General features: G+C 45.9%; 1 protein-coding gene across 4 annotated transcripts in view; it reads left to right on the plus strand.

Annotated features, from left to right (window-relative positions):
* The window catches only part of PPM1H (protein phosphatase, Mg2+/Mn2+ dependent 1H), a 270856-nt gene that overhangs the window by 150283 nt on the left and 101787 nt on the right, over nucleotides 1-18786 (plus strand). For all 4 annotated transcript variants that reach the window (XM_081129750.1, XM_081129752.1, XM_081129753.1 and 1 more), the window contains exon 5: nucleotides 7776-7860. In XM_081129750.1, coding sequence (XP_080985876.1) covers nucleotides 7776-7860 — 85 coding nt within the window. The remainder of the gene's footprint in view (nucleotides 1-7775; nucleotides 7861-18786) is intronic.

Raw genomic sequence — 18786 nt, forward strand, 5'->3', positions numbered from 1 at the left:
TAAACCCCCCAATTGGGAATGTAAAATGATACAGCCACTTTGGAACATCCATTGGCAGTTCTTTGAAAGGTTAAACATAGAGTTAGCGTGCCTCTCAGAAATCCCACTCCTAGGTATACATACATATAGCCAAGAGAATTAAAAACATGCATTCAGACAAAAAAAATTTGAACAGATAAACAAATGTGGTACATCCATACAGTGGAATATTCATGTAGCCATAAAAAGGAATGAAATACTGATGCTACAATAAGGAGGAACCTTGGAAACAGTATGGTAAGTGAAAGGAACCTGATGCACAATGCCATATATGATCTCATTTATGTGATGTGTCCAGAATTGGCAGATCCATGGAGACAGAAAGCAGATTAGTGGTTGCCAGGGCTTTGGGGGAATGGGGAGTGACTGCTAAGGGCCCTGGGGGCTTCTTTTTGAGGAGATGTAAATGTTCTGAAATTAGATAGTGGTGGTGGTTGAACAATCTTGTGAATACACTAAAATCCACTCAATTATACACTTTAAAAGGATGGAATTTATGGAATGTGGGTTATCTTTTTAAAAGATAGAACAAACAACCCCAGTGTTGATTTTTATAGATAAATCCTTTGTCTTTTTTTTAAAAAAATAATTTGTATCTCAGAAAGTTTTCTTTAATGGCTAAAGGCTTTTACCTGGTCTGGAAAATATTGTGCTGGTGCGTTTGGTTCATGAATGTTGCTGGTATCACAAGATGTTTATAGAAAGTGGCTGAATTAAGACATTGAGAACTTATTCTGGGTGGTGTGAGTACAGACTGGGCTGGTTGTGAAGAAAACAGGGAACATCTGACTCAGTTATTGCTCCACGAGTGGTCACTCATTTTGCTGCTACTTAAAGATCGTGAGATTTTTTTTTTTCCAGACCTTTTTTTGTTTGAATATTCTAGCTGAGAAATTTAATTATGGATTTGAGGTCCTGTTAAAGGAATCACCTTATTGACAAACTGTTTTCTTTAGTATCCTTTCTGAAAATGGAATGACTAGAAACACACCCAAACTAAATCCAGGCTCCTGGGATTATTTTTCCCCTTCAGCTATTTTTTGACACCTCTAATTAGCTATCCTCTGGTGGAGGTAACCCTGGCTGTTCCATCAGCTGCCCTGCTTTCTTTTCTATCGACACATTTCCGATAGCTTTGAAGGAGACAGGTGCTTCTGCTGCATCCAGACAATTCATGAGGTCTGATACGGTTTGACAGAATGGATACCGCCTCCCTATACTTTAGAATTGACATGCTCTGCGTCAAAAAGCGTTTTCCAAATGGTTTCTCTTTTTGTCACCTTGTACCAGATTCTCTCCTCCGTTCTGGAAATGTGCAGTTTAATGTTGCGTTTCAAATCACATTCAGCTGAAAAGTGTGTAATGGAAACAGGGCATCCCATGAATACTCTTCACAGGGTTAAAGGTGGCTTTTGTTTGCAGTTCTGTTGCAAGGGGACTGGTGACACAGTGAATCACACTGAGGGGCTTGCTCGTAATGGGCTCCTTGTCCCTTATGATTAACGAGATGCATTGAGGTGACTGCTCCCATCCTGGCACTTCTGTATTGCTTTATATTTATTAGAATCTAAATTGTGGTGATGGCCACCTCCTGAGAAGAAAAGTAGTCCCTGTCGTAGTCATCCGTATTTCTCCATCCATGTATGTCAGGCTTATTCTGAGAATAGTTTAAATTTAGACCGGAAAGGTGCCTGAGAAGTGATCTTTTTATAGGCGAGGACACCGAGTCCCAGAGCTAACGCTGAGCGTGAGGTGTGGCCGGCTGGCCCCTGCGGATTGGGATCCGTCGGCCAGTGCCATGGGCTGTCTGAGCCGGGCGGGAGATTGCCAGGGAGCCGCTGCCCCACGGGTCCCGTCATTTAGGGCTTCAGCTCTCATATTGTAACCTCCTGGGTAAACCTCTAGAACCTCAACATCCAGAGACGGTAGACACTGCAGAACCTTCCTCTCTCATTCTTCTCTGGACCAGTTACCATTTTGATTAACTTGAGGAACAAAATGTGGGTCTTTTGACTCCAAATCGTGACATTGGAGGATATAAGTAGCAGAATTTTCTAGGAACTGTTTTCTTAACTCAAAATTCCCATAAATTGGTTAGGGCATTGTCCCCATATGCCAAGGTTGCGGGTTTGTCCCCCAGTCAGGGCACATACAAGAAGCAACCAATGAATGCATAAATAAGTGGGACAATGAATCGATGTTTCTCTCTCAGCCCCTTCCCCTCCCTCCCTCTCTCCCTCTCTCTCTCTCTCTCACAAAATCAATAAAAATTTATTTTTTTTCCTTAAGTTAGGAATGAAGTGCCTTTACCCTCCCCTGTGGCTAATATCTGGGGTGAGGGGTGTGGAGAGAGCATTTGAAAAACTGTTTATGTCTTTGCTTCACCTCCTGTTCTCCCATCCGTGCAGCTGACTCCTAAGAACATCACATCACATCTCATTCTTCACCATATTACAGATGATGCCCCATTTACTGTACGGGACAGACACTAAAGATAACGTGCACGCGAGCCACCGCCTCCGTGAACGGAAGGCTGGCTTTAACTTTGGGGAACAGGCTGGGAAGCACCCCCTCTGTGTGGTAAGGAAAGCCAGGCGGGAGGGGCTTTCCGGTCCATTACATTGGCCCAACCCCTAGTAACTTCCTTACTTAACCTCTGGCCAAACTCTGAAAAGGTAACAGAATGTCATTCAGTTTCTGACCAGAGACGTAACCACAGCCCCAAAAGAAGGGTCAGGGCCTGGGCCTAACTCTCCTTCATTCTCATTGCTGCCACAGCTGGCTTTCTTTTTTAAACTTTCCATAGGAGAAACATTTCATGAAATAATGAAGTAGAAGATCCCATCATGACAGTGCAGCGCTAAAGGCATTTCCCCGCGCTGTTGGTGGTTTGGGACGAGATTCGTCAGCCTTCACACGCCCTCTGTTCCCTTGGAACCCTCTTCCCTCGCACTGCCCTGCTCGAGTGGGGACTGGCGCTCTGACAGATTGACCCCAGGATCAGAGGATGAAAGAGAGAAAGATGAAAGGGAAGGCAGGCATCGCAGAGGAAGAGGCATCATGATTTAGGGACTTAAGAGTTTGGCTGCCAGGAATGCTGTCCTCTTTAATCTACGGATGCCTCATAAAGGAAGAGCTCGATAGTTCAGACAGAAGTGAAGGACGCCCTGTGCACAGATGGATTTGGATGTAGTGATCTAGTGAAGAAAGTCATTAGCTAGGGTGACCCCGGCGGCGAATATTGGAATTGAATGCTGGCACCTCCTCGTGCGTGAATGTGAAATTTAAAAACAGAGTAAACATACGGGTGGCTGCCGCCTCTGCTGCACCCGCCCGCCTGCCTGCTAAGGTCGGGGGCCTTGCCTCGTGTCCCATTATCTTTCAAGTCACTTTTCAGTGGTGACTCGGCCAGAACAACATTGTTTTAGGCCCATTGTCTTTTTGTAAAACCAGTGAAAAGGCATTATGGATTTTGTGGGCTCAGACTGTATATACTGTTAGACAATAACAGAAAATAATGTTGCCACTAAGAGAAGTTTTTGTGTGGGGCCTTTGCTCTGAATCAGTCTGTTCATCCACCCCAGTCAAGCTTGCCCTTCATTCATTTAGCCACTTACCCCTCAGCAAGTGGTTAGTGTGTGTCGCCACAGGCCAGGAGAGACAGGGACCTCGGCTCTGCCTGGAGGAGCCCCTGGGGTAGTTGGAGACCGCGGGAGCCAGCCCTCGCAGTGAGGACGAAGGGCCGCGGTACCGCTGGGCACACGACGTCATGGGTCCGTCACAGAGAAGGGGCAGTGAAGCGAAACCAGAAGGGCATTCTCCTGGGCTAATTCTCGGGGCAGTAGGTTGGCCAGAAGGAGGGAGAGGCAGAAGTGTAAGGAGTAGCAGGAGGGGAGGCTGAAGCCAGAAGTATAGGCAAAAACCAGACAGTGGGGGAAATTGGGAATTCTGGGAGGCCATCAAGGGGCTTCAGGTAGGGGATGTGACGTGAGGAGAGGGATGCTTCGACATCACCTGGTGACCGTATAGCCAGTGGGCCAGAGGGTGGACCTGGGAGCAGGGAGGTCAGCGGAGAGGTCCTGAGTCATGTAGCCAAGATCTAATGGGGACCCAAAAGAAGGCAGCAAGAGTAGGAATCAAGGAAAGGGGACCGATTCCCATGCTGTTGAGAAGGTAACATCTATAATACTTGGTGCCTGTAGAGGGAGAAACATAAGAAGTCTGAAACAGCTCCCTGGTCTGGGATGGGTGACGGGGTGAAAAGTAAAGTGTTGCTCCCCAAAACAGAGAATGTTGGAAGGACAGATTGGGGGTGTGGAGAGGGTAGGATCTTTCATTCAGTTTGAAACATGCTAAGTCTGAGATGCCAATGAATATCCAAGAGGAGATATTTCTGTTGTTAGGTGGCTTTTCCAGGCTGGAGCGCACCAGAGACATGTGGGCTGGAAAGGAGATTTGGAATCATCAGCATATGTAGTTGTTGAAGCCGTTTATTTATTTGGTAAATATTAGTGACACACAGTCGGCTTCGTGGGTGTGCGACCTGTGGGGTCACACAGGCCTCATTCTCCAAGGGCCCCACAATTGATTTAATACTTTGCTGTCAGCATTTAAAAATTCTCATTAGCAGGAGGTCCTGCATTTTTATTTTGCACTGGACCCTGGAAATTGTGTAGTCAGGTCTGTGTGCAGTAGCCTGGCCCTGTGTATAGCAGTGGGGCTACCGTGTTGAGCAAGACAAACATAGTTCTTATCTCAAAAGTTACCCGGCTAGTGTGGAGGGTGGACAGTTGAGTCATCAAGAACAGAAACTGATGACTCTATATTAGAAGTACCAGGGTAAGGGAGCATATAGGAGAGACTCTAAACCTAGGCTTGGGGGTTAAGGAGCTGGGAAATGAGAGTGCCCAGGGAGAGGGGTTAGAGAGACAAAACGGTGGCCCATAGAGAAGTCTGAGAGGGAGTGTCCTGGGGGTAGGAGGGCAACCAGGGGAGTGAGTATCCCAGGCGCCAGGATTGGGAGAGACTCAAGTGCTGCCAAGGAGACTGGGAATGTGGCCATGCCCAGTGGATATAGCAGCCAAGAGGCCAGTTGGTGACTCGTGCAAGAAGTTGGGTCAAGAGAGGGGTAAGAATGAACTCACCTCTGAGGGATCCTTGGGGCATAGAGACCCTGTGTATAGATAATTACTTTTAAACCTTGGCTTAGTAGGAAAGAACAAAGAACAGACTCTGAAGGTGGGTTTTGGGTTAGGAGAGTATTGTTTGTTCACTTTTGGTTTTGTTTTGTCTGATTTTAAACACAAAGTGCTTTGAGTAGGATGTTGAACTCTGAGCAGAGAGAGGGTGGATAGACAGGGAAGGAATAACTGACGTAGGGAAGACAAAGGAGGAAAGGGATGGATGAACTCACTCTGGTCTGCAAGAGAAGAGGGAAAGACAGCTGAGGGGGCAGGAGCATTTCCAGGCGAGGATCCCCCTTGGCTTTGTGGAGTTGACCCCACTTTCTGTGTAAGTGAACATCTGCTGTCTCTTAGTTCTTTCTTTTTGCCTAAAATTCAAGGAAAAGTTTCTCCTAAGTTGTCTCATCTGTCCCTCCATTCAACAAATATTCATCAGGCTCATGCTCTGTGGCAGGCACAACGCCAAGCATTTGGAATAGAAGAGTGAACACAGCAGACAAGCCCCGGCCCTCCTGGCGCGTCGTAGGTCCTGGAGGAGAAGCTTTGTGACCGGATTGGGTGTGTTGGCTCCTTCCAGGCCTTGCTGACGACACCCAGCCTGTCTTCTCCCGAGTTTCTGACACTCCAGTCTCACTTCCCTATCTCCCTTCTGTTTTCATGATCTCTCCCTTCCTTCCTGGATATCCACCTTTCCTTGTTCAAGCCCAGAAGCTGGAATTCAGCGGCCATGTAGAGAAAGGGGAAGAAAAGAGTTAAGACTAGCTTTAAGCAAAATTTTGAAACAGAAGGTCACCTTTGGCATTTATCACATAATGACTTTGGCTCTAGTTCCCCAAGTTCTCAGGGCCCTTCTTGCTGTTTTAAGATTAGGCCCTAACCTAGACCTTTCTTTCAAGTTCCTCCATCCTTTGTCAGACTCCTGACCCCCTTATTGTGATTATTCTCAACTGACAATTAGGACAAAGAGAATTTGAAAACTCACACTGATTTGTGAATGGTAGATGTCACCTTTGGGGGGGCGTGATTGCATTTTACACGTGGCTCTCGGTTTATAAGAAGGAATCTTTCATTTGTCCTATTTTCAGCAGCATCATAAAAGAATCGATGCAAATGTGAAAGCAGGAGGCATCCTCTTTGCAGAGTCAGCTCCCTTCCATGTTTCCATTTTCTCACAGCTCCCACTGTTTTCCTCCTAAACCGAAAACTCTCTAAAACCCCCAAGATGTTTGTCGTCATTCCCTCCCTTGGCTGCCCCCTCCCACCGGTTTCTATGGCAGCAGCAACTGGGCCCAGGTGGTAAGGGGTTGGGGATGGGGTCGCAACAGCTGTGACCATTTGTAGGACTGTTTCTAAGTCAGGGACTGCCTCTGTAGGGAGGGAGCGGTGCCAGGGGCTTCTTGGCACAGAGAATGTATTCTCCCCTGGAGCAGAGCTCATCACAGGCTTGGTGTGTTTGTGGGTCTCACAGAGGAGTGTGCCAGGTCTCAGGTCTCTGTCTGCCTGGTAACAGGGAGCTTTGGGTTTGAACAGAATGCAGTTCCCCAAGCCACTTCCATTTGTCGCAGAAATGGCAGCCTTCTACCATAACAGATCAATAGCTGGAAAGTGGCTGTCAGGAACCACTTTAGAACAAGGAATATAGGAGCAAGAGGTTCCGCTGGGAACGGGCCTCAGAAAGGTTGCTCCATGGTTATCGATCCAGCAGCCTCTCCTTGGGACATCTGCTTTGGGGAACTCTGTTCTCGCAAAAGTCCTGAAGTCAGCAGTAGCTCTTGGGCACATTTTTGGGCTTTAAGATGCGATGAGAGTAGATTTTCCTGGGCCCAGCATGGTGCCCTAGAAACTCAGGAGCCTTGGTCGGGGGTTCTCAGATTCTGATGAGCCCGTGAGTCGCCTGGGGATCTCACTACAGTGCAGGTTCTGATGCAGTCGGTCCAGGGTGGCACCTGAGAGTCTCCTGCATTTCTACCAAGTTCCAAGGTGAGGCCTGAGTTACTGGCCCACAGACACTGATCTAGAGCTGTACTGTCAACTGCATTAAACACTAGCCACTTGGGACTCCTTAAACTTAAAGCTAAATTAATTAAAATTAAATAAAATTTTAAAATTCTGTTTCTTGGCTGCACAACCCAAACACTCAGTACCCACAGGTGGCTGTCATATAGGACTGCACAGATTAAATAAAATATTTCCGTTATCCCAGGAAGTTCTATTAGAGAACGCTAGTCTAGAGTGAGCCTCTGTGACATCTTCCATTTATTCATCCACTTATTCACTGAGCATCTACTATGTGCCAAGTACTGGAGCTGGGCATTAATGCCTGGGTCCAGCTAGCAGAAAAAGTAAACATAAGCGTACTACACTTTGACATTCTTAAAGTACAGATACCTGCGATTGGTGGGGTAGAGTTGGTCACAATGAACTTTACCATGCAGGTTGGAGGAGAAAGTGTCCCCTGGGCATTGCATCTGTGTCCTCAGCCAAGCTGGGAATTAACACAGAATCGGGGCACCTGTGAGATTAGCTGCTGACAATGCGTTTTCACCATTTCAGGGCCATAATCATCAGAAATGGAGAAATCATCCCCATGTCTTCGGAATTCACCCCAGAGACAGAGCGCCAGCGACTTCAGTACCTGGTAAGAGTCCCCCAGGTGTGGCAGAATGCCCTGGCATCAGGGGTGATGTCCGGGCTGTTTGGGAGGAACACGTTGCTCCTGACATGGGAGCGGGCCCACTGCAGTCAAACGACATATGGCACGAGCTCCCCCACACACACCTTCTGATCGCACATCCTGGCTCCGTGTGTGACGACACACTCCACCTCCGTGAATCTATTATTGTGGCTGATTTTCTCCCATCTGTGGCCGATCGAAGCCACGGCATGCTGTGCCCCCCCCCCCCAGGACTAAATCTTGATCATAAATCTTGATCATATTGAAATAAGTAACGTATCTTAGTCATTGGAAACCAATATTTTGATTTTTAAAAGTACTAGGATGTTTTTGATTGAAACTCTCAGGACCCCCTATGTCAGTGTCTAAACTAATAGATATTTGTATTTACAGTGTTTGGTGTTTAGACGGTCTCCTGCATTAGTAGCCTAGTGGCTCAGTATTTCACTAAGTATGTCTTCCCCTCTCCATGCTCCAGCCTTAACATTGGCTTTTTGTCAGAATGGTGGCAGTTGGGATGCAGCCATTTAAGATATTCCATAAAATGCAGCAATGATCCAGAGGAAGTTAAAAGGTTATCTCTTACTGTGATCCTCAAATAGATCTGAGAAGTAACACTCTGTTTCTTTAATGGCTTGGTCTGTGCAATGTGAAATGTGGTGTTGAAGATCGCGGATACCTTCCTCCTTGGCCTGCTACTCCCTTTCACTTAAACAGAGGGGCTCGGCCTGACTTGCGTCGTGAGGAGGGCGGCAGCCCCGAGATCCTGCTGGCGCACCACTGACTTCATGCTCAGATAGAGTCTCTAGGGCCCTTCGGGAGAGATGCAGGTGTCAGAAAATATTTTTACCCTGAAAATAAATCCTCTGTGTGGATCACTCTCTTTGGAGTGAAATTATCTCTTTGGGGTGAAATTATGAGAGGGCTATAGCCTGGCTGGGGGTACTGGTTTGTTTTTCAGATCTTGAGACTTTTTGCTTCGCTCGAAGATTTGAGTTTTCTGGAAAACAGAACAGACTTACTTCCCTGTCCTCAAATGACAGGGGCAGGGGCAGGGTTAGCATCTCAGTTCAGTGACTTTGCTCACCCTCCCAGATTACTTTTGGTGGGGTGTCTTTGGGGACTGACTGTGTGAATAGTTTTGTGGATGAAGCATTTTCTTGGCAGCTGGCTTTCTTTTTAGACAGCACGGCTCAGGCAGTGACCCTCTGCTCTTGGGAAAGAATTGATCTGGGCTCCACAGAAGACTTTGCTCGTGTCTCTGGATTCCAGCATGTGTGAACCGCCAGGATGTGATTACTTTGGTCAGTTTAGACAGTAGCTGTGTACTTCCCCTCAATCTTCTCATTTGTCTTTTTGTTTGATTTACTCGATAAGTAAGCTCAATAAGTATTGCTTTTGGCAGTTATCTGGTACATAAACCAGCAGGCATCCAGAACCAATGTGGAAATATTTCTTCACTTTTTCTTTCTTTTTTTTTTAATCCTCACCTGAGGATATTTTTTCAGAGAGAGTGGAGGGGAGAGAGGAAGAGGGAGAGAGAGACAGAAACATTGATGTGAGAGAGACACATTGATTAGTTGCCTTCCACACGTCCCCTGACCCGGCCGGGGATCAAGCCTGCAACCAAGGTTCGTGCCCTTGACCGAAATCAAACCTGAGACCCTTCAATCTGCAGGCCAACGCTCTAACCACTGAGAAAAACTGGCTAGGGCCGTTTCTTCATTATTTTACCCGCTATGGTTTTCTAATCTTCCTGACATTGTCAAGCAGGTGCCCTTGAACCTGCTCCTAGGAGCCCAGACTTTGGAACCACTCATTTTTCTGTGGCAGTAAATGGGCAGACGGAAGGGGTCCCGCAGCATCCACAGGTCTTCATTCTGGTCCCAGCTCTGTTACTTGACAGTTGGGTAGCTTTGTGCGAGTCTCTTACCATTTCCAGACCTCAGTCTGTAACTTATAAAATAGAGAACTAGATCAGAAGGTCACCAAGGGCCTTCAAGCTGCCAGGATGTCTTCCAGGTGGAGTTCATAACCGCTGGCCTCCTTGCCACCTCTCTGGTTTTCCCCAATCCATCTTCCACAAGACCGCACAAGTGATCTAGTCATGGCCCTTCTCACTCCCACCTAAAAACCTTTGGCTTCCCACGGTGCCCAGAATGCGGGCCACACTTGGCACACCCAGAATCATGGTCCCACCAACCTCTCCAGCGTCATCTCACAGGTGCTCCCCCCCCCCCAGTGCCATCATACCCAGGCAGTGGCCACAGACAACTGCCTTCCATTTATAGGACACACCGAGATCTCTCTAACCTCTAAGCCTTTGGAAATAGGGTCTGCCTGGATGACCCTTCTCCTCTGCCAGGAAAACTCCTCATTCTTTGAGACCCCAAAGCAAATGTCACTTCCCCCAGGAAGTGTTCCCTAACTCTCCCAGGGGTCAGTCCCAGTGCTCACACAGCGCCGTGCGAGTGTATAGTATTGTACCGCTTGTTCTGATCTCCATCTCCCCTCACAGGCTGAGCCTGGAGGGCAGGCCCCTCGCTTAGTCACCTCGAATTGCCCGTATGCAGTACAGGGGAGGTACTGACGTGGGTTCTGTTGACCGAAAGACGTCTGGATCATGACCACACAGTACTCTCCCCTCCACCTTCCCCCAGAACCCGTCAGAGTGGGAATCTGCCTCCATGGCACCCCAACTTTATCACCTCCTTGCCCCTTAGTGGAAACCGTTCTCTGTTTTCCTGCTAGAGGCAATGGATGATCATAGGTTAACTTTTTTTATTTTGAAATAATATCACATTTTCGTACAAAAGGCTCAACACGTTGGCTTCTGAGGAGGGATGGGAATGCTGACATGTTTCAGATTCCCGAGTGCTGGTCGTCTGTTTTGGGATGGCTACAGCTCTCAGCTTCGTCACCTGACTGTCTGTGGTTTCGGCACGCCCTTTACCCAGCCCTAGCTGCATTGTCAGCAGTGGGTATAGAAAACCTCAGAAGGCGGGTGTACGGACTAAATGAAATAATAATATAAGCAGAATTCTTTTGTGGCACCTAGTACTCGTTTGGTTATTGTTTGATGAATCAGAGTCTTGCCACTTGAAACCCTCCTTACCGCTAAACCACAGTAATATTTCCCCCCCTTTTTACTTAGTAATCACTCCTGATGTTCCTAAGATTAATGTGTATTTTGGTGTCACTCTTGAACGGTCAGTGTGGACACTGTTAGTCTGCAGGCCTGAGCCTAATGTCTGAATTTCTAAAAGGTAAGAACACTGTCCCCATTCTATTTAATCCTTACTCCTAACTCACATAGGTTTCTCAATAACTAAAACTCCCCTGACAACAGGAGTGTACGTGGACAGAATATAAATTATCCTGGGCATCCGACTTCTTTTTCTGGTAGGAGTCTGAGAATGCATGCTTTGAAATGAACAAATTCACTGATAGTGTTCACATGACGATGATGCGAATCTTTGTGAAGTACTTGAATTAGGGGATTTATAGCATAAAATAACTTTTTGGTGAAATCTTTATGGTAAGGTCTTGAGAGAATTAGAATGTTTTTCGGGTAAAATCTTGAAAATAATATCAATGAGAGGAAAACAGAAGTGAGACGTGGGCTTCTCTCAGCCCAGCCCCGGCACTGGCTGTGTGACCTCAAGTCCCCCACATGGTATCTCTGAACCTGCTTTTCTTCTGAGTGAAATGTATGGGAATACTTCCCCTGAGATATTCATTATATTTTCTGAAATTGAAGTGAGAAGTAATCCCATGGTAATATAAAATACAGCATATAGCTTATAATTTGAGTGCATCTAATTTTACCAGTTCATTTTTTTGGAAACAGTTCTCTTGAACTCATTGTGAAACAGTTTAGTGCAATAGTAGCTGTATCCTTTACATGATTTAAACAAGTTCATATGTATTGGGGAGTTAACAATGTATTCTTTATTCTTAGGTCAAATTAAATTTTATTTTTATGATGCGTGAAGAAACGTTTATGACAGAATTATTAAAACTTCTAGGTCCTTAGAGACTTGATTTGAGCAGCTGTCTGCAGACCCAGGGCTGTGTGACTTGTAGAAATGGTTAATGATTTTCCTGGAGGTGGGGAGGGCTGGGAGGCCTGTGCACACGGCCCGTTTTGATCTGTGTGGCAGAGGAATGTCCTTGGTATGCACGGTCTGGATTTGGGGGATTATAGGACTGGAAGTAGATTATAGGATGATGGATGTGGCTGGCACGGTAACTTTGTTTGGTCTTGCATCCTGACCTCGAGGGTCCTTCGTGCAGCTCGAGGGGTAATGTGAACTTTGTTCCATAGATTCCTGGGCGAGTGATTAATCAGGCAAGCTTGTGAGTTTGACGTGTTCACACAGAACGTGGCAGGTGTGTGATGAAGGGGTCAGGGGCTGTGACTTCTGCCCCAGCAGCTGGGGAGAGCTGATGATCCTATAGTCACAAATAAGCCTCGCTCTTCTGTCTCGGGGCCTTTTTTTTTAAATGTTTCCAGGGTGATTGAAATGAAACATTTAAGGGGGTGCACCAAGCTAGACAGAATGTTTTGATGGAGTCAAGCCCAGATAGGAGGAAACGTGGGCTGGTCTGTGAGCTTTTCTCAGCAGAGCTTACTGCTCTGTTGCTGTGGCCTCCAGGCAGTCACCCCCACCTTTGCTTTAGGTGACAGCCAGAAATGGATCTCCCTCGGGGGTACCTCCATAGCCCGTAGGTGTGAGTGACGGCTTCCCTTCCATTCTGCTGGACATATTTTAAACTCTGATCTGATTACATTAAGATGTGCTGGTATCATCAAACCTTCAAATATTGTACTTCTGTCCTTGTAGATAACCCAACTCTGCAGCTGTTTTTCATCAAGGGCAACATACAGAAGAGATAAAAGTGGGTTTCAAATACACATTTGATCCACACAAGTGCAACATTATCTGAGATGATTTCTTGCAGTGTCCTTGGACCTGCCCCCAGCCTCCTACACTGAGTCTGGTTCTGTTTGCCTGCTGTTTCCCTGGTGCTGGGCTCGGATAGGGTTCAGCCTGATCTTCCAAAAAGTACATTCCTTAAGATTGAACTTGATTTTAAGACAGGAGACTGCAGTCGGGAGGGTGGAGTATGTTAGTGAGTAAACGCAAGGGATGAGCCACCTGGCCCTTTCACCTGACCTTGAGAGCAGGCTGTCAGTCTGGGAGTCTGACTTGAGTCACCCGGAAGCACCTTCACCACCACTCACCCTGCTTGATGACTTGAGTCATGGAAAAATTCACTCCAATCCCCACATAACCCCCTTTCACGAAATTGCATATGAGTTGCAGAATGTCTTATTAAAAAATGGTGGGCCAAAGTGGTTGGCATTTTTTATTTCTACTGTAGGTTTCATTGATCATACAGGTGTCCCCAAGAAGCCAGGACATTTTGGGGAGTCAGAGGCAACCGTCCATTCAGCTGCCCTGGGAGCTCCACCTGGCTTCAGGGCAGACTCTGAGATGTTAGCCCTTGTCATCGACCCTCACCACGTCCTGAGCCTCGATTTTGAAAATGAATATAAATGGCCGTTTTATTTATTCCAGGTTGGGCGGAGTCAGAGACTTAATGTTGAGTCATTGTAAACCTACCGTACAGATCTGAGAAGATACATTCCATATAGCTGAACAAAATAATCATGAGGACGTATCCCTAAAATTTCTTCTCAAAAAAAAAAAGCCTCTCTCTGCACAGTTGCTACACATATACAATGTTTAGACTCTCTAAAGCCCCCTGTGCCCCCACCCAACATTCTGAATAAAAAGTAGGGCACATAAAGCCAGAGCCATCTGTGCACAGGGTCCCTTAAGAATTGACCTTGGTGTAAAGAAGCGAGATAATAGCATGCACCCTCTAAAAATAGTGAAGTTAACTATGCTTTGAGAGAGGCACATGGGCTTCACTGAGGCTTATTAGTGCAGACACTTAACTGGCTATAAAATGTTTTCTGTGCTTCATTCAGTTGCTTCATCTGTGAAATACGGTAATTACAACAGGACCCTTACAGGACTGGTGTGAGGATTAATGAGTTAATATTTGTAATGTGCTTGCAACAGTGACAAATTTAAATCTCACTGTATAGGAAGAACTTTTTAATGGCCATCCTGCCTTTGGGACCTCTTCTGTGGCCTTTTATAAAATTTCTAAGTCCATTTGCATATGCAGAGAGAGCGAAGATAGGCAGGCATCTCCTTTTCTGCTGACATGAGTTGTCTCTTGAAATGAATGCGTTTCCTCCGATTTTTACTTAGGAAGAAAAAGCATTAAGGCAAACGAATGTGAAAACCACATATGTTTTATGTAAATGAATAGCTTTTACCCCTTAGTCTATACATTAAACTGTTTGTAGAGTTGACAGATCTAGGCAATTTTGTCTAATATATTCATTTGCATACCAGTTTCCATGGGGCTTCTTTATCATAAGTATACATTTTATGATTTTAGAGTTATTTTAGGGGCGTGTTCCTTCTCCTCTGGTTGATCAGTGTAGTCCCATGTAAAATTTAAACTTGAACCTTTCTTGACATCCACATAAACCTGATGGAATTTCATCAGCATTCAATTCTGTAATAGCTTATATACACAAACTTGGTTCTTATTATTTTGAGATTTTTAAGGATAAATTAAGACTGAGAAAATTCTTTATGAAAGACTCCAACCCATGCATATTTCAATCTCAGCCATTTCACATTTTTCCTTCATTTTTTTTTTTTTAACCCAAACCAAAATACTCTATTTCTGCCCTGTAAATCAGGCAGTCAGCCTTGGCTCTGCTCGGGAGGAGCCCTCTCGTGCGACCGTTAGCGTGACCGTTAGTGATTACCTGTGGTTTGGCTGACATTAATTTCATTTCATTCGTGACCTTAGACTGTCTATCATGATAAATAATCTTGAAATGGAAGGCTTCCAGCCCTTCTCTCATATAATCTGACAAGGTTTTGTGGGTTTTTTTCCTTAAAAGCAAGAAAGTATGCATTGCTCAATTATTTTAAAGTATTGTGTTAAACACAGAAAAACCCTCATTTTGATAACTTCCTTTCAAATATTGAGAGGTCTGAGCATTTAAAAAATTAATGCAGATTAAAGTCTTCTAGTTAGAGGACTTTACAAAATATTCCCTGTTAAAGAATCTGCTCTTTCATTTAGCACACAGGTATTTTTACTTTCCATGTTCTGCTGGTGGGAGGGGAAATTGGAACAGCTACTTTGAAAAGGGCTTGGCAGTCACTCCTAAAGCTGAGCAGCCCCGCTCCTAGGTGTGCACCTAATCGAAGTGTGTACAAGTGTTCACCGGGAGACGAGAGTGTGTCTAGCAGCACTGTCTGTAACAGCCCAGACTGGAAACCGTCTCAGCGCCCAGGACAGTAGGTTGGGTGAATGAACGTGGCAGTCACAGGACAGAATGCTGTGCAGCACCGGGAATGAGCCTGTTGTAACTACACGGTGCCATTCAGCAAGGGGGGCTGCCGATGGGATTCTGTAGGGAATCGAGAGATGGGCAACACCAATTTGGAAGTAAGGATGGTGCTTCCCTTCAGGGAGGCCTCAGGGATTGGACAGGATCCTGACCCCAGGGCCCTGGCAATGCTCTATTTCTTGATCTGGGTGCCAGTTATATGAATGTGTTCAGTTTGTGAAAACTCATCAACCTATACACATAGGATACGAGCACTTTACAGTGTATACATATTTTGTTCATTGAAAAGTTTTTATAAAAAGTAATTTCACTTTATTTAACTGTATATTACCCTTTGCAGGAAGGGCCCCCCTTGGTGCCCTGCAGGAGCCCGGGGTGAAGTGTCAGGACAGGCTCCTCAGGAAGCCACACTCCGCCGCCTCCCTGCCCCATGTTCTCTCCTGTGAGCAGCTCCCAGAACCCTCCGCACACCAGCCACGTCCTGCCTCCTTGCCTCTGCTCTTGCTGCCCTAGCCCCAGAGTCCTTGCCTGGCCGGTTCCTAAGATCCTTTTCAGATTCTCTCCCCATTCTTTGTCCCTTAGCCCCTAGGGATATCTCCATTTCTACTCTAAGCCTTCCTCAGCCTCCCCCACTGGTGCGTGAGCTCTGACCACAGGGGCCTCTTTTTTTACCCTTTGAATTTGTGAACCTGGCACCTGCAAGAGCACATGTCTTAGTTGCACCAATTTATTTGGCTAGATACCCCCAAACCTCGGATAGTCTCCTCGTTGGCTGACATCACTCACTGGCAAGCTGACAGCAAGGCAGCAGAGAAAGAAATTTATTAAAAGGAGGGAGCATTTTATGTTCTCCAGCAGGCACTTTTGAGTAAGCTCAGGACCCGTCTTCTCAATGTTCACAGGAAGCCTGGTGCTCAGTCTCCTCCCATAACCTTTACATGCATATCACTGTCCGGGACGGGGCTTCCTGCTCCCATTCCCTTTTTCTCCCTGCCTTGCCAAGGTGCTGAGCCCAGGTCGATGCGCTCTGGAGGAGACAGACCTGGCTTAAGGTTTCTCACCCACTCCTCTCCAGTGAGAGGCTTCCTAGAAGTTTCCATAAGGTGTCTTCTCTTCCAGCATATTCCCCTCCTGTTCTGCTTCATCCCCTCCACAACTCAGAGACTCTCGCTAGGATGGGATGGTCTTGTTTTTTCAGAGTGCGGTGTTCACCCCTCTTCCCTCCCCCTGAAGCTGATTTCTGCCCAGGTCTAGAGAGGGGAGTGGCCTGAAGACAACACCCAATCCTCCTGCCCCATCCCTGGTGTCCACAGCAGGGGACTCCAGCATCCTTTCCTGAGAGATGGCCCTTCTTCTTGTCACTGGCCAGATAGCGTCCTGTCTGGAAGTTTGTTCTCATTGGCTGCCCAGACACTGAGTGACAGGGATATGTCCTACCCTCTGTTTAGCAACCCTGTGCTCTCCAGAGCCTGTAACTCTTGGTGACCTGCCTGCCTTTGGTTTTGCCCGTGCTGTGTCTCCCAGGCTTTCCCCCCGCTGTGCCTCCACTCCCTCCCTCCCCTCAGGAGCATCCTGTTATGCTTCCTGGAGGCAGTGCTTCAAAATTCAGGATTAAAATGGAGGTTGAAAAAGCAGTCTGCTTTTTCACATGGGGCATGCCAGCACACTTTATATTAGATTTCAGCATAAAATATGTCTCTAGGTTTCTAGTTGGCATGCTTATTAGTAGAGAAGAGAAATAACATTATTTAGATATTCTCAGCCTCGTGAAATATCGCGGGATTTTAAATGGTATAACTGCACCCACCCACACACGTGGTTTTACAGAAAGGGATCAGTGAAATTATGAACAGTTAGCTAAATCCAAAATATGGTAATGTATGTCCCGGTTTGTTTGTATGTGCCATGGCCCTTGGTTTTAACATTTTCAAAAGATTAAAAGCTATTCTGTCTTATTTTGGAGAATTTAGATAATCACTAAAAGCAGTTGTATAAAGCAGGTCAGGATATTCTGTGTTGATTCTTTCAGCAAGTACTTATTTTGAGCTTTTACAGCCTTACGTGCTATATCAGGCACTGGAGTGTAGCTAAGATTTTAAAAATAATAAGCATGTTCAAGTGTACCACTTGCATCACCATGCAGACATTTTTAACATACATGTTTCCAAATAGCATCATTAGAGAGGAAAAGATAATATGTATCCAGCATATCAGGTAAATAAGGACTGTTTACGAGAGTGTCCAGAGTTTGTACTTGCTCCCTTCTTGGACTTTCATCCTGGTAAGGTCCACATTTTTAACAGGCCAACATCCCTATGAAATGTTCCTTGGTAAGAGGCTGTAGTCACGTGTGTGTATTTGTGAGCTGCCCAGGTATGAGCAGTGGAGTAAAACATCCCAAAATTGTTTGTGAATCTTACAAGTTTGGAGTCAGGAAATCACTAGAATCTAACAGACTCCTGCTTCCACACTTTACAGACTTTAAACTTGGAATATGTTGCTTAAATTGAGTTAGAAGTAAAATCACTTTTGACACTCAAGATTCCAAAATGCTGACCCGAGAGACGCTGGCTACGGGGTAGACCAGCACTAATGAGTGAACACTAACCAGCCATGCCACTGATGCTGGGCAGGCCCTGAGCAACGTCTCTGGGTCCCCAAGTCATAGGCCGCTCTACTGAGAACAAACGTCACTGCTCTGTGCCGGCTTGTTGGGAAGCAGCGGGCTTCCGCATCCCCAATTGGAGTGAGGCCCCTGCCCTGGCTGGCCCTTCCCAGTGACGTTAGTATTCCCTCAGATGATTGGAATAAGAAGTGACAGTGAAGCTTTTCTCAGCAATTTTCTAAAATTTGGTTTAAAAACCTGGGTCTCAAAAAAATAATTTTACTGTTGTTTTTTTAAACAAAAGTAATTTATGTTCAGTGGTAGAAATAGTCATGAATGTGAGTAAGTTAAAAAGAAGATTGTCATAACATGTTATAATATTTTAATCAATTTGAGTATATGTACATACACCAACCCAATTTGCATGTTGAAGCCCTAACCCACAGTGAATTTGGAGATAGGGCCTTTGCAGAAGTAATGAGGCTAAATGAGATCATGAGAGTGGGACCCTGATCTGAAAAGATTAGCATCTTGATAAGAAGAGGCACCAGAGAGCTCAGTTTCTCTCTCTACAAAAACAAAGAGGATGGGCCATATGAGGATTCAGGGAGAGAAGGCTGCTGTCTGCAAGCTAGGAAGAGAGCCCTCACCAGGCAGCCAATGTGCTGGCACCTCGATCTTGGACTTCCCAGCCTCCAGAACTGTGAGAAATAAGTTTTTGTTGCTTAAACCCTTCATTATTTTGATATAACAGCCAGGCTGACAAAGACAGACCATATGTGTAAACTTCTTAAGTATTGCACAGAAAGATGCACTAATGAGAAGTGTG

This window comes from Miniopterus schreibersii (genome assembly GCF_964146895.1).
Source record: "Miniopterus schreibersii genome assembly, chromosome: 2".
Taxonomy (NCBI): domain Eukaryota; kingdom Metazoa; phylum Chordata; class Mammalia; order Chiroptera; family Miniopteridae; genus Miniopterus; species Miniopterus schreibersii.